Source organism: Loxodonta africana, chromosome 20 (genome assembly GCF_030014295.1).
Source record: "Loxodonta africana isolate mLoxAfr1 chromosome 20, mLoxAfr1.hap2, whole genome shotgun sequence".
Lineage (NCBI taxonomy): Eukaryota > Metazoa > Chordata > Mammalia > Proboscidea > Elephantidae > Loxodonta > Loxodonta africana.
The window spans coordinates 56,822,596-56,839,268 of NC_087361.1; the positions used below are offsets into that span (position 1 = coordinate 56,822,596).

Genomic DNA, 16,673 nt, shown 5'->3' on the forward strand with positions numbered 1-16,673 from the left:
TCGCACTGTGCTGACGCTTGCTCTTCCGTATTTTTTTCCCCTTCCTTTCTTTCCTGGGTTCGTTTTACTTTCATCATGTGCCCCTGAGGATACATTTTCCTGTTAGATTTTCCACGTTTCCAAGAATCTCAGTCCTGGCTGCGTGGCCAGAGAACAGGCAAGCTTCTCTTAGTTTCCTCCTCACGTTGCCTTTGTTGGCCTCTGTGGTCTAGGGGCTAGACTTCGCCTTATCCTTTCACATCTTTTTTGTTTGCTCTGATCCCAGGACCTGTTATCTCTGGTCACCTGGCTTCTGTTGTTGTTATTAAGTGCCGTTGAGTCTATTCCGACTCCTAGCCACCCTGTAGGACAGAGTAGGACTGCCCCATAGGGTTTCCAAGGAGCAGCTGCTGCCTTCGAACTGCCCACCTTTTGGTTAGCAGCCAAGCTCTTAAGCACTGCACCACCAGGGCTCCACCTGGCTTCTAGATTCCACGTTGCCTCTGTTCCCCACAAGACAGCAACCCATTGTAACAACTAATAATGATACTGAAAGTATGAGCTTGCAAGGCTCTCAGGTGCCTGTGAAAGCTCTCCATCGATACTTCCTTGGTTATTAGATCATAAAAATCTGTACGGATGTGGAGTCGGGAGTAAGTTCTACTAAATGTTCAGGCGTGGATCCCGGGCTTGAACACTCAATTCACAATTAATGGTATCTATAAAAAAAAACATAGAAACTCTTCTAAAAAAGATAAAAAACTGAGTTTATCAAAAAAGAAGTTGGTCACTTTGCGATGAAAACGTGAAGCACCTTTTTATTGTTCATTTTAAGAGAAATCAAATATTAAAGCCAAGTGTAAAAAAAAAAAAAAAAGAAAGTGGAATACTCATTTCACGCCCTCGGGAAACTGGTAACAGCAGCTTGCCGTGTGTTCAGGTTTTTCTCCACCCATGCACACCTGAGTGTTTATTTTCCTTTGCACGAAAGTGTGGATGTTGTCTATATGCTGATTTTTCCCCTTCCTTTATTATTAAATACTCCCGGGTTTCATGTCATTAGATAAGGATCAACATTTTGTTGTTTAATGGCTGCATAGTATTTCTTCAATCAGTGAAAATATCTCAATTTATTGAACCAATTTCCAATTAATAGAAAATTAGGCTTCCATTTATTCACTATCCTGATAACTCAGTAATGAACATCTTCATAGCTAAACCCTTTGGCCCGGATATGATAGTTTGATTAGAGTAAATTCCTAGAAGTGGGCTTGCTGGGATTGAAAGTATATACATTTTAAACTAATACGTATGACTGAATTGTTCTCTGCAAAGTTTACGTTTGTACTAACAGTATAAGTGAGTGCTTGAAAAAACTAAAGTCCTAATGTTCTCCGCAAAAAACTGCCACTGGTGGGAAAAAAGCCATGACTTCTACCTACATCAAACACAGTGCCCACACTGATTCTACCCCAAATATAAATTCCATCAGAATATTCTTTCTGGCCTCCTGTCCTGTTAGTCCAGACCCCTTTCCACCTGTTTGAAAGGATATTTTACCCTTCAGGGCCTGGCTGAAGTCTGCCATCTTAACCTACCAGGCAGAAATAGTTGTTCCTTCTGAGTTCCTATAGCACTGTTGTTTTTACTTCAGTTTTGCCTGTGTTTCCACCTGCCTTTTCTTAGTTACGTACATCTGTCTGCCTTTTACCATATCTGTATCACAGCTTTTTAAGGGGAGGGATTTTGTCTTTGGTATCCCTGTGCTTCCTCTTTGGGGATGGGTTTCTCAGGGACCAACTCTGACATTCTTGTCTGGAGGAAAACTTTGTGAGAGGAGTATTTCTCCAGCTGTTTCCGGGTAAACATTAAATCAAGCCATAAGAAATGGTCAGTGTTTGACTGTTCTAGATCCCCCAAAGGTGGTAATTCCACAGGGTTCAGCCCATTTCTAACACTCACGGAGTTTGTAGGTCCAGAAGATACCATTCCCTGCCGTCTCTCTCTAGCTCCAGACCCCGGGGCATGGATTTGCTATGCCTGATGTGTGCTGTGGTCAGTTCAGAATGGTTTCCCAGGAGCGATTTCTAGGTGTCCCTGCCCTGTAACTGTCCCTTATGAAATGACTGTGTAAATTATCTGTCATGTTCATAAGCTTTTCACCTGATATGCATGCCGGCTTCTCTCAGCGTTCTGTAGCCTTAACAGTTAAGTGACCACTTGGTAAGTCTGAGCTGTAAATCCATGGCATTTAATCCAGCATTATTTTAAAAATCGGAGGAATTTTTATTTTTTGCAGAGCACGTAACAGTAGCTTTATAAACAAAGTTTTTTTGTTTTTGTTTTTAATGGCATTACACATTTATTTCCCTAATACATTTTTGTATAGGGGCTCCTGTTTCTTCTCTAGACTGTTGAAGTCTTTGCTCAGTAGTTATCCCGTATTTGTTAGGAATGATCTATGAAGCGTTATTCATGGGTAGAATTGTAGAGCAGTCAAGGTCTCAAAAGCCTTTCTGTCTGTGACCTTTAAAAACTTTAGAAACCCATAAATGTGACTTCTGTAGTCACTCCCCCACAGGTTGTATGTGTGTAATAATCCAAATAGGTTTGTAGTCATGGTTAAGCATGTGTTTATGTGTCTGTACTCAGTCCATGTTCTAGCCTTGTCCCTACTGAATTTTATTCTGAAAATTTTTTTATAACTTTGCAGTTGATAATTTTTAATCCTTAATTACCCAGAGGACAGCAGCTCCTGATTCAACAAATTGTAGAGCAAAGGAGGGCCGTAAAAATAGTTGATAAATCAATTCCTGTGGAGCCAGAGTCATTAGCTGGGCCTTGCAGATGTCACTGGGCTGGGCTGCCACTTCACGCTGTTGGAGGCAAAGGGTTGTCCACCCCACCCTCCAAGGTCTGCCCTGGCAGGACGTCCACCACGTCCCAGTAATGAGGTTAGAGCGCACAGATTTTCTGCTATAAAATTCTCAATACGGAATTTCCAGGAATGTACCCTTTATTTGAAATTTAAAGGAAAAAAATTTTTTTTTTTTTTTGGTAAGGAAATAAGCCTTGGAATTAAGACAGCAAAGAATAGGGAAGGTGCTCACGTTTCCATCTTCACAGGTTTTGACAGTTTTCTCTCCTGGCTCCACTTCTCCTAAATCCCACCAGCTCCGGGGGGCCCACAGTTACTTGCTAAGTGAGAAAGGGGCAGTGTGGGAAAATGCCATGTGCCACTAGAGGATGAAGATTCTGTGTGGTTTTGGTGGACTGTGAGATGCTGTAGTGATAGCTGGGCACACCCCTGGCTAAAAACCATCTTCACCAGAGAGCCTCGTTTACGAGTTTATTTTGTTGACAAGCTTCTTTTCTGAGATGAAAATATGCTTAATTGGATTAAACATTGGTCATTGACTGGTGGTGGTATTTATGGCACTCCCATGATTTTTTAGCCAAAATAGCCTTGCTGAGTGGACACTTTATTCTTGGGACAAGTAGAGATAGCCCCTCCCTTTGTTCTTCCTGCCTTTTTGCTCTCATCTTTATTGTACAAACTTTGCCCGTTAGAACCTCCAGAACTGCTGCTGTGAATGTGAGCTCGGGACCTTGGGGGCTCCCAGGGAACCCTTTCAGACCCCGTTTTAGTGGGTAGAACAGTCAGCACCTCAGCACAGATCTGGAGAGTGGCCCCAGACTTGACTAGTAGTCAGTGTACTCAGCACCACCATGCAATCACAGTTTTAAAAAAAGCAGTTTCATTTCAGAATGTCCTTCATGAATCAGTAAAAATGATTAGTTTTATTAACTGTTGACTCTTGATTATACTCCTTTTTCATGTGCGGTGTAACAAAGTGTGACGTGTACATTCCAAAGAGTGGTGGCTGTCTTGAGGAAAAGCACTTGCCCCAGCTGAACGAGTCACTTGTTTCACGGAATACCATTTTTACTGTAAAGGACGGCTGACTGACAGACTGGGTATTTGGACAACATTTTCTCAAAAGCGAATGAAGTACCTTTTCCAAGAAACCTATGACTGTTATTTGTTGCAATGATAAAATTTGAGCCTGGGGCCCTGGGGGTTCCCAAGTAACCCTTTTAAATTTTTTAAATTAACTTTTTTAAATTTAAGCTTTTAAGTGTAAATTAAAACTTTGAAAAACATGAATCTGCAACATGAGATTGATTACTTCTCAGCATTTAAAGACTTTTCTTATGAGGTTGGTGGTGATGTTCTTGTAGGTGGCTATTTAAGCATTTTTTTAATGATACGGGTCGGCATTTGGAAGATGTGCAGTGTTTCCCAGATTACCTGAGCATGATGTTACAGAAACTGTGGGTGTGCAGAAGAGCCATCCAGAGTGCAGGAGACGCCAGTGGGCTTTCATGTGGCAGTATAGAAAGTTCACTGATATGGTTTCCAGTTCCACATTGGAGTTAACCTTTAAGAAACCATCACTTGTTGGGTTTTGGATGTAGTATCGTCTGTAACTATCTAAAAAGGTTGCGAAGACTCCTGCCTTTTCTGATTACATACCTGTGGCAGGCTGGGTATTACTGAAGATACTTCTATCACAACAGTATGCTCCATTAGGTTGAAGGTAGAAGCAGATGTCGAACTCCAGCTGACTGCGATGAGGCCAGACTTTAAAGAAATTTGCAGAAATTGTAAAACGTGCCACTTTCTCACTAAATTTATTTTTGGTTTTAAAAAGTTATTTTTCATAAAAACTCATTAACATGTAGCAGACTTATTTTGTTAATGAATAAAAATAGTTTTCATTACTTTTAGAATAGTTAGAAATTAGTTTTAATATCTAGCATGGTAAAAGAGAAACTCCACATAAAATTTCTTTGGGGTCCTCAATAGTTTTTAAGACTAGAGAACCGCTGATCTAGAACTTGAGTCAGCGTGTTGTTCCCTTAGCTACTCTCTGCCGCCTAAAAAAGCCACCAGAATAGTAATGGAATTAGTTTGGGCCAGGGCTTCAAAAGTTATCGAGTCCAGTCTCCCACCCAGTGGAATGGTCGTCCCACGTCAATCTGCGTGTGTCAAGTGATGGGAAGGTCAGTACTTCACAAGGCAGCCCTTTTTATTTTTACACAGCTGGGATCTTCAGAAACATGTTATTGTTTTCAAATCAGGGCTCTGTTTTATTCTACCCTTTGATCCCAGCCTACTCTCGGGTTCAGTAAGATAATCTTGTTTTGTAGAGGAGCCCTACAAATATTTGAAGTTAGGGGTTGGGTCCTCCTTGAGTCATCTTTTGTAGGATTAACATCAGTAGTTTCAGTAATTAATAATAATAAGATCAGTTTTTTTTCCCCAGGATTAATAACTTTTTTAAAGTACTGACTAGTTCTTTTTTTTTTGGACTTTATCTTACGAAAGAACCTTTGTGGAGCAATGGTTAAAGTACTTGGCTGTTAACCGGAAGGTTGGTGATTCAAACCCACCGTCCACTTATGTGGGAGAAAGATGTGGCAGTCTGCTCCCATAAAGATTACAGTCTTGGAAACCCTATGAGGCCATTCTACTCTGTCCTGTAGGGTCACTATGAGCTGGAATCAACTTGATGGCAACAGGTTTATCTTACCAGCAATTAAAACAGTAATGTAAGTTTAACATTTATATTTGAGTTTGATATTTTTGAAATGCGTGAAATATTTAGCTTCACTTCTATTGAGTGAAGTCTAGATCCTTTAAAAATAGTGGTATTAAAAACAGCATTTTGGGACTGCATGAAATAAATAGAAAAGCCCTACTATTGTAATTTTTTTTTTTTTAATTTAAGTGATATACACCCAGCAAAACATACAGCAATTCATCAGTTTCTATGTGTACAATTCAGCGGCATTGATTATGTTCTTCAGGTTAGGCAACCATCCTCCCTATCTTTTTCCAAATTATCCCCCCACCACCATTAACATACATTCAGTGCACTCTAAGCTAAAACTCCCTATTTCCTTCTCTCACTCGTAACCAGTAAGTACTTTTAGTTGCTGTGTATTTGCTTATTTCATATAAATGATGTCATACCGTATGTCTTTTTGTGTCTTCACTCACTTTGTTCAGCATAGTATCCTGTAGGTTCATCCATGTTGTGGCATGTGTTGAAACGTCCTTCCTCTCTAAGGCTGGGTAATGTTCCATTGCACACTTCGTTTATCCGTAGGTTCATCCATGTTGTGGCATGTGTGAACACGTCATTCCTGTCTAAGGCTGAGCAGTATTCCATTGCACACTTCGTTTATCCGTAGGTTCATCCATGTTGTGGCATGTGTGAACACGTCATTCCTGTCTAAGGCAGAGCAGTATTCCATTGCACACTTCGTTTATCCGTAGGTTCATCCATGTTGTGGCATGCGTGAACGCGTCATTCCTCTCTAGGGCAGAGCAGTATTCCATTGCACACTTCGTTTATCCGTAGGTTCATCCATGTTGTGGCATGTGTGAACGCGTCATTCCTCTCTAGGGCAGAGCAGTATTCCATTGCACACTTCGTTTATCCGTAGGTTCATCCATGTTGTGGCACGTGTGAACGCGTCATTCCTCTCTAGGGCAGAGCAGTATTCCATTGCACACTTCGTTTATCCGTAGGTTCATCCATGTTGTGGCATGTGTGAACACGTCATTCCTCTCTAGGGCAGAGCAGTATTCCATTGCACACTTCGTTTATCCGTCGGTTCATCCATGTTGTGGCATGTGTGAATGCGTCATTCCTCTCTAGGGCAGAGCAGTATTCCATTGCACACTTCGTTTATCCGTAGGTTCATCCATGTTGTGGCATGTGTGAATGCGTCATTCCTGTCTAAGGCAGAGCAGTATTCCATTGCACACTTCGTTTATCCGTAGGTTCATCCATGTTGTGGCATGTGTGAACGTGTCATTCCTGTCTAAGGCAGAGCAGTATTCCATTGCACACTTCGTTTATCCATTCATTAGTTGATGTTTTGGTGGTTTCCACCTTCTGGCTATTGTGAATAGTGCTGCAGTGAGCATTGGGGTGCGTATGTCTCTTTGCTTGCTGCCTTCAGATTTTTTGGCTGTGTACCTAAGAGTGGAATTGCTGGGTCATGTGGTAGTTCTTTGTGCCTAGTATTGTAATTTTGCTTAAGTATTATGGTTGTTACTCTGATAGTGAGCTATGTTACATACGAAAGTTGGTGTCAAATTGCGTTAGCGATGGGAGAAACTTCGGGTTGCTTCCTCAAGCAAAGAGAGCTGTTAGGGAAATGCAGTTGGTGCATTAACCCACGTGGCAACTGTTCCTGGCTCCTGCTCCGTGCTCTACAAGGTGGGCGAAGGTCCATTCCAGAAGGTGAGACTCATGATGCTGGTGGTCAGAAAGCCACAAGTGCTGTGTAAAAGTGAGCAGATGGCAGAGACAGTTTTCCTCAAACATTGTAGGCCCCCCAGGAGAGCTTGAGGATTATGGTATGAATGTTGTTTATGTGAAGATTGTAGAGACAGAAAAACTGTTTAGAATTACTAATTTAGCAGATGAGGAAACAGACATGAGAGTTTTAATTATTTATACAGGGTGGTGTAGTGCAGCTCATTCATGAAAGAGCTGGGACTACAGTCCGTTTTCCTCGTTCCCATTCATGTTAATTCAGATTTTTTTTTCCATATGACCATTTTTAACCCCCTAGTCAAAATTGTGTTTCATCGCCACATGATGGACTGGAGGAAAGCTCAGGGAGCTGCTCTCAGTTGAGCTGGGAGAAACTTCTGGGAAGCACACACAGCATCTCTTAGAAGAGTTGGGATTAAATGGTTGAGAGACCTTGTAGATGGAAATTATAGGAGCAAGATCACTTGCTTCCTGTAAACCATACACTTTTACAAATTGAACACTGTGCTAGATTGAGCAGAAGTTTTTTTTTTTTTTCCCCTGCAGGCCTATGAATTTTAATAGATCTATAGATTTTTTTTTTTTTTATAGATTTTTAGAGCCCTGGTGGCTCAGTGGTTAAAGTGCCCAGCCGCTAACAGAAAGGTTGGCAGTTGGAACCCACCAGCCACTCTGTGAGAGAAAGATGTGGCAGTCTGCTTCTGTAAAGATTTACAGCCTTGGAAACCCTACGGGCAGTTCTACCCTGTCCTGTAGGGTCACTATGAGTCGGAATCGACTCAATGGCAGTCCATTTGATTTGGTTTTATGGGTTTCAATAAATGGGGAAAGTTGAAGTTGGTAACCTGGATTGATTGACAAGTTAGGAGGCTGGTGAATGGACTGGTGACTATATAGCAGCCTTTTGAGGCCTGTGGTAAGCTGAGCAGCCAGGCTGGTGATGTTCATGAGGTTGGTGCCCTGCAGGTCTGCTTGGTAACCCATCCTGTGAGGGGTTCACCCTCTGTATCTCAGGCAATGGGCCAGGCTCATGGTTTTACTTGTGGCACATCTTAGGGTAAGTGGATTGAGGCCCTGCCAGTTTCCCTCAGCCCATCCACACTGCAGAGCTGGGGCCTGCTTTGTGGACCATACAGTCTCTGTTGTGATTATAGCTCTGCCTTTAGCACAGAAGCAGCCAGAGACACTAGGTAATGCATGACAGCTGGCTGTGTTACAGTAAAACTTGATTTGCAAAGAGATCCTGAGCTGGATTTGGCCTGCAGGCCCTAGTTTGCCAACAGCTGATTTAGAACGATGAGGCGTAAGGTATATGGGACATGTTGTGCAACCTTAATACCAAATATTTTTGTCCCTCCTTCCGTCTTTTTGGAAACCCTGGTGTAGTGGTTAAGTGCTAGGGCTGCAAACCAAGAGGTCGGCAGTTCGAATCCGCCAGGCGCTCCTTGGAAACTCTATGGGGCAGTTCTACTCTGTCCTATAGGGTCACTATGAGTCGGAATCCACTCGATGGCAGTGGGATTTTTGGTTTTGGTTTCCGTCTTTTTATACTTTTGGGTAGTTTGGAATTACAGTGAAATGAATGTGGCCATTGAAGCAGTCTACGGTTTGACTTTGACTTACCGAAGTCGAACAGAATGTGTTTCGGTGTTTTCTTGTTACCTGAGTTTCTAAGTTACTTTCTTGGTGGGTAGTCTTTCCCTCTTTTTTGGACAGATGTAAGAAGAAAACCTTTACTTCACAAGCTCTGACTTCAGAAGAGTATGCGAGTATGCTCCATTTTTCATACTGTAAGCACTTCAGTTGGAATTTAAACAAGAACAGACATATTGAGATATAGCCCTTTTTAATCAGAGAGAACTGAAATTAAAATTTATGATTATAATCAGGGAATAATAATCAAAGTTTTTTTTGTTGTTGTTGATTTTTAACCTTAACTAGACTTTGTTTGGATAGACTTCGCTCACCCGTCTCATGGTAAGTTAATTGATGTGATGCCAGGTCAAGAAGTAAACATACTTAATGATATGAAATATCCTGCTGTTACTCACGAGGATTCTAAAGAAATACGGAAATGTCTTTGTGAACTAATGAGTCGAGAGAAGAATGTCTCCATGTTCATTACAAAACCCATAAACCCATTGCAGCAAAGCAGATTTCAACTCATAGTGACCCTGTGGGGCAGGGCCATAGCGTTTCCAAGGAGTGGCTGGTGGATTCGAACTGCTGACCTTTTGGTTAGCAGCTGAACATACAACCACTGCACCACCAGGGCTCCATGCATGCGTATTAGAGCTGTATAAAATACATTGGTATGCAAGCCTGAGGCGAAGCTGCTGTGGACTTTTTACTTAGTGTTAATGGGTAGAGATTCTGGCACCTACATTTACCATTTTTAGGAAATTTGTTTTGTCATGAGATTGATTAAGTATATAAATAGGCATAGCTTTTCAGTAGGAATTTTGTAAATGCCTTAGGGGCTACAATGTGAAATGAAAGTAAACATTTTCTAAGCCTCAAGCTAATAGTGCATCTGCAGTGTTTTAGCACTATGTGACAGAAAGGAAACTTACAGGAATGTAGTAGTTCTTCTTTGGTTACCAGGACACACGCTTTTTTTGGTGTGATCCAGAATGAGCTACCAGAAAGTGGCCCTTTCTTGGGTTCCCCCTTGTACTCCAGGATCTCTTTATCTGCATCCTTCACTTACGTCTCTGAGCAGGAGTGGCCCTGTCCTTGCCACGATCAGCCTCTGGCCTCCTCCCCCAACTTGGTCAGATTTCCTTTTCCCCTGCATCAAACTTCCACTTACCAGCGTCTGTATCATCTCTCAGAGACCCAATTTCTAAATCGGTAAACCTTCGCTCTTTTTTTGCTGTTTGTGTGAAGATTAAGTATGTAAAATAAAACCCTAGACCAGTGGTGGGCATATAGCTGTTGCACAATAAATCATAGCTGTCTTGTCATCATAGTTGCTATTTTGAAAATCCTACATTTTGTCCTCTTGACTGGCCTGTTCCCCTTAACTACTAACCTGCTCGTGTTTTCTCTCTTCTGAAACCCTTTGCTCAAACTTGTTTGTCCCTCAAGTTCCGACCCTTTATTCTCTTCACTGCTCTTGCATTCAGCAGTTCAGCAGTTGGCGTCGGGCCCCAGCTTGCCGAGTGAGCATGTCACTGCGGCAGTACTGTGACTTCTGCATCCCCGTCCTCTACCCTGCCGTCCCAGAGGCCGCCTCTTTCCTCAGCTTCTGTGACAAGCAGGCTCCTGGTTTCCTTGTCCTGTTTGAATGTATCTTTTCTGGCTTCATGTCTTCTTGTCAGCCCCTACACATTGGTGCTCCCCAAGGTTCTGTCATCGACTCTTCTCACCCTGCCCTCCCTTACCCCCCTCCCTAGGTATCTCCCACTCCTGGGGCTTCAGTGTCCCCTCTATGCAGACTCTTAAATGTGTGTTTCTAACCCACTTCTTGTTCTGAGCATAAGGTTTACATCTTGAGAGGTTAGCCCAGGGGTGCTGTGAGCATCTCAGACTGAGCATATCTCAAACAGAACTCACATTTTATTGAGCCCAGTCAGCTTCTCCAGGTCTCCCTTTAGCTGTTAATGATACTACCATTCTCCCAGCCAGCATATTTGGGGGGCCTCCTGCCACAACTCCCTCTCACCCTCCACATTGCTTTAGTTGTATCTTTTCAGGTGTACCCTTGTAAGGTGTCTTCTTCTGATGTTTGGTGTGCATGCATAGACATAAAGAGAGATCTGGAAGGAAATTGACCACAGTGTTTAAAGTCTTATCTTTGGGTGATGGGATTGTATATTGTTTGAATTTTGTTTTTGCAATAGGGATCCATCCTTTATGTACTTGTACCCAACCTACAGTCTTACTTTTCAACCCTTCTTTATTTGCACTTCATCCAGTGGGACGCCCCCGTGTTCCCTCAGTGTACCCATACTTTATTGCCCTTTACTCTGTGCCCAGTTCATTCTTTCTTCCTCCATTTGTCATTGCTCAGGGCTTCTCTCAAGTAAGCTTTCCTCAACGAAGCCCTCCTTTCATGGGCCGCTGAGTCTTTACGTCCCTTTCTGCTTTCTGCCTTCTGGTCTTTTTATGTGTGTGTTTGTGTTAATCCCTTTATTAGATTGTAAGCTCCGTGAGGGCAGAGGTGTGTCTTATTCATCTCCTCCCTGCCTTCGGTTACAGTCTCCCCGTTTTTCTTTGGGGGATAACCCCTTTTCCCACTGGCTGTGTTTTTGGTGGGTTGGTCAACCAAGGTGTGTCCTGCCAGTGGAATGCGCCTCCCCTAGAGTCTAGATTTTGAGTTATGGGGCGCAAGGATGGGCAGTGGTTGGCGCCACTTCATCCTGGCTGAGGTGCTGAGAAGAAGCCACTGGTTAGTTCCTGCCTGCCAGATCACTGGAGCCGCTCTGGTCCCTGGACCCCTCCAAGGCCCGCTTCTTCAGCTTTCCCTTCATATCTGTGAGCTATCTCGTATCCTTACAATAAATGTCTTTTTTTTTTAATTAGCTAAAGACAGTTTCTGTTGCTTGCACCAAAGAGCCCTACGGTAGAACTGTTATGATTGGAACTGACAAACATCCTGTTTCTTGTCTTGATTCTGATGTGTTTTTTTCTTCTCTTTAAAAACAAAAACCATAAACAGCCAGAGACTGCTGCTGCTTTGAAACGTACGATAGAGGCCCTGATGGACAGAGGGGCGATCGTGAGGAACTTGGAAAACCTGGGCGAACGAGCGCTTCCTTATAAGATGTCCACCCACAATCAGCAGCACACGAGAGGAGGGTAGGTTGCTTCATGAATCACTTAAAAACATCTTCGATGCTCTCAGTAAAGAGTACTGTGTAATTTATCTCAGGAATTTTTATAATTTCACAGTCAGATCTCATTGTGCCTGGAAGCATTTTGTAAGGTGGTGTTCAGGTACCTCTCCTAGCCGTGTTGTGCTGCAGATGGGCCGCGGTTATTCAGGCCTTAAAACCAGCTGTTATCCAGTCAACTCCAACCATGGTGACCCGTGTATGTCAGAGTAGAACTGTGCTCCACAGGGTTTTCAATGACTGATGTTTTGGAAGTAGATCACCAGGCCTTTTTTCTAAGGTGCGCCTCTGGATAAACTTGAACACCCAACCTTTCGGTTAGCAGCCGAGCACATTAACTGTTTGTACCGCCCAGGGACCCAATTCTGGCCTTAATAAACTATAATCAGGGTACAAAAATAGGCCGTTCCAGGAGCAGCAGGTTTATAAGCTCTTGATTTTGGAAAATTTTTCCTGTCAACCTAAGCACTGTTTTCCCTAGCGTTTCTTTAACTTTTGCCTTAGAACCCATCGGTGGGCATGTGTTCTCTCACACTCACTGCATCCTTTGTAAATGTAGGTTCAGATAACAAGCAAAATGTGCTTCCTAGGACAATATCCATAACCAGAGCTCACCCACAAGAGAAAAATGGTTTCACCTACTCCAGCTACTAGTCACAGTTTTCTATAATGAATTTTTTTCTCCCACACCATACAGCAATTTCCTGAAACATACTTCAAGGACTTGATTCTGTAGCAATAACTTTGTAGAAATTCTTTGAGACCAGTTGGTTTGTTGAGTTGGTGTAAAGCTTCTCTAAGCCCTGAGGGTATCGTTTTTACACCCATGTTTTCTAGTATGGGGAACAGATCTTGTATCACTGGTCTCTCTAAAAGCAGGTGATAGAGAAGATGGGGCCGTTTTTAGCATAGTGGGAAATGTCCAGGATCAGGAGAAGACTTGGCTCTCCTGCTGCTACCCAGCTGCTCTGTGTGGCCTTGAGCAAGTCATTTAGCTTCTCAGCTTCTTTCTTCCTGGAGGCCTGAATTAAACTGGTGTCTCCTGTCCCGTCGTCCCAGGGATCAGGTGAGATAATCTCTGCAGGTGTGCCCTGTAGACAGTGCTGGAAGCTACATGAATGCACTGTTGGTCACGTCCTGTTGTGCGGTGTGGGGCCAGAATGCATTCGTACCTCAGTGAGGCTGTCCTACTACATGTAAACCTTCTGCCGCGATGTGGCACGTCCTGTAAACTTCATCTTTGATTGCTTCATCTTGTTTTGTGCTGGTGTTCAGCTGAAGAGTGTGCCTGAGACGTTGCTAAGGCAGCGTGAAACGCACAGTGGCTGGTTGTCTTCCACAATCAAAATAACAATGAGGGACGGAGATTGTGTGTGTATGTGTGTGTGTGTGTGTGTGTGTGTGTGTGTGTAACATACCTTTTTTGTTAATTTAACTATACGTGTGTTTGATTTTAACAGCAAGCTAGGACCCTTTTGCCTTTCTGGTTTAAGAGGAGCAGATAGATTTGGCCAAGAATCATCAGCCAGGCAGTCTGATGGATAGCACTGACCCAGGAGAGAAGGCGGTGTCCCCTGTTGTGGCAGTGCCCTCGTTCATGTGGCGCTCACAACGGTGTACAGTAACACCACTCCCTCCTGCTTTCTTCCAAGTACGGGGTTTGATCTTGTCGGGGGTTGGTGTGACCTGCATCCTAGAATCTGTACTTCTAACAAGTGCCCGGAATCTCTGCGTGGTTCATCACTCAACTGCTAACTGAAAGGTTGGTGTTTCTGGTCCCCCCGGAGGCACCTCGGAAGAAAGGCCTGGTGATCTACTTTGGAAAAATCAGCCACTGAAAACCCTGTGGAGCCCAGTTTGCTCTGACATACATGAGGTCACCATGAGTCAGAGTCGATGCGACAGTAACTGGTTAGCAAATGCCTGAGTAATACTGATGTTGCTTTTTTGGGTTCTACATTTTGAGATCCCCTCTATTAGCTCATTTAGTTTCCAGCCCTCTGGGGTGAGGGGTCGGGAGGTCGGAGGTGATGCTGTTTCCCTTTCACAGATGGAATAAATTTGGGTCCTTGGAGAATGTGCCTGGTAGCAAGCCAGCAATGCTAACAGCGTAGCCCTGCATCCTGGGCTCCCAGCAAGATGAACCTGCCTTGCCACCTTGCCTGGGACTGTGCCGCAGGCGCTTGGCTCATTTACGTTTAACAATTGTGTTCCTAAATGTAGTTAATGTCAGACTTCTTGCAAAGGAGAGGCAAAGTTCTTCAAGTGTATTACATGTGTGCATTATATAGACACAGAAAGAAAAGGGGGAGGCTCATGTTTGAAGCCGATATTCCGGGGTAAATCAGGGTCAGGATCCATTCGTTCAAGGCCGTGTCGTCCAGTGTGGTCTCTGGAACACTCGTTCTGTGGAGATGTTCCACCAAAAAAGGGGGGTGTCTGTGATGAGTCAACGGGGGGAAAGCCCTGCGTAACTGAATCCCTTTAGAGCTTCATGACACACATTGGCATGTAAATGGCATCCATTCAGCAAGGCACCTTCATTTCTCATCCTTTTTGACTGTGTTACCCTTTGTTTTTGTGGTCCCCGTAAATACTCTCCACAGTGACTTTTGGTAAATTGAGGGCATGAGGGGTTAGTATATTTTGGAGTTACTTGGAGAAAGATTTGGAACTGAGTAGTGTGTCAGAATTTTGCAGCATGGAGCGAAAGTTTTGTCTGATATCCTCCTGGCTTCAGCCACCTGGCCCCCAAGTCACTGACACCAACCACGTTTGTGGTAGGCATTTTGTCCATTTGGTAAATCTTTGTGTGCCTTACACGCAGGCACTGAAAGGTGTAACATTTACTAAGCGAATGATGTGCCAGGCGTTACCAGGTGGTTAAGGAAAAAACGGTGGACTTGTGAGTTGCAGATTTAGCATTCAAAGTTTGGCTCTTTGTACAGCCCTGGAGGTCAGGACACGTGACTGTAATTTTGGTGAGGCGCTGATTTGAATCCTATTTGAATAATAAACACCAGGTATGGCTTCCTTTTAGGGTATAACCCCCTCTGGGAAGACCTCCCAGACAACCCTCATTGGCTGCTTTTTCATTTCATACGGAGAAGCAGCATGTCCTAGTGGGACTCAGAGGCCTCACCATGATTCTTGGCATTGTTGTGGTTCCTGGTGTCAAGGAGTTGTCGCTCTAACCAGTTAACGTAGCACTAACAAGGAGTTGTCACTCTAACCAGTTAATGTAGTGCTAACTAGGAATTGTCGCTCTAACCAGTTAACGTAGTGCTAACTAGGAGTTGTCGCTGTCGCTCGCTCTAACCAGTTAACATAGTGCTAACTAGGACTTGTCGCTCTAACCAGTTAACATAGTGCTAACTAGGTTCCGACAGACGGGCATAAGTGCGAGATGGCCAGCACAGCGAGGAGCGCCTGGGGTCTCTGCTGCAGCTACTTCCCGTCATGTGGAGGGGCCACCGCCACTACTTTCCCTTCCCCAGCTCCTCCCTCAGACCATCTCCCTGCTGCACACATGATGCGCCGGCCCAGAAGGACAAGTAGGCAGGAAGGTGCGGAGTGGGAGAGAGCCTGCTAGTTCAGGGTTGTCCGTGAAGAGTTTCCACAGGAAGGGCTCATGCTTGGGGATGGTACTTGGTGTTGATTGGTATGTCGAGCCTATTACCAGTTATGTCATTATATCCCAAATGTTAATGTGGCCACTCCGCACTTTGGAAATAGGCTGTGTTCCAGGAATTCTTCTGAGTCTTTTGTTTGTAACTGGGGACCTGTTTTCCTCAGGAGCGACTTGTTGACGCTCATCGGCCGGCGCGCAAACTTAGCTCAGGATCACTGCGGTTCCATAGAGTTGGCGAGCCATCAGTTCCAGCTGCTGTCCTGCTCCCACTGGTAGCAGAAGGAGGCCATCTCAGACTGCCTGTCACTTATTGACAGTGCTTTTCCAAGGGAGGTCTGTTTTCAAGTCAGTTGTCCCCCAGGCGATGGGAATTTAGGAGCAGGGAGGAGTCGGCCAGGTGCCCCTGCCACTGTGTAGGCCAAGTGGGGCGGCTGGGATGTTTGGGTGTTCTGGGCTGGCTTCCAGATGGTGGCTTCTGTCCCCACCACGCAGCACCTGGAGGGAGACTGGTGGGTCGTGACCAGGTGCCAGGTCTTGGAAGGCCTGGGATGTGTTCCTAGCCCTGGGTTTGCTTTGGTCTCATTTAGTTCTCCAAGACTGTCTCCCCCTGCGCACCAACACCTTCATCAACACCGTCATCAACTCCATGGGAAAGGCAAGGCTGGTGTGTGGAAAATTCTCACTGCATTCCTCGGGGTCTAACAGGGGAGGATGTCCATGGAGAAGTGAGCGGTGGAGTAGGTGCTAACATAGAACTGTCCCGAAAAGGTGGCAGGCGTTTTACTGAATCTCAGCCTCAGCCATCCTTGGCCAGAGCCACTTCTTCTCTGAGAGCTGCACACGTTCCACTAGGTGGGGCTGGACCCA

General features: G+C 44.3%; 1 protein-coding gene across 2 annotated transcripts in view; it reads left to right on the plus strand.

Moving 5' to 3' along the window:
* MRPS6 (mitochondrial ribosomal protein S6) overlaps window positions 1–16,673 on the plus strand; it is a 68,029-nt gene that overhangs the window by 38,584 nt on the left and 12,772 nt on the right. For both annotated transcript variants that reach the window (XM_064273222.1, XM_064273223.1), the window contains one exon: window positions 12,001–12,140. In XM_064273222.1, coding sequence (XP_064129292.1) covers window positions 12,001–12,140 — 140 coding nt within the window. The remainder of the gene's footprint in view (window positions 1–12,000; window positions 12,141–16,673) is intronic.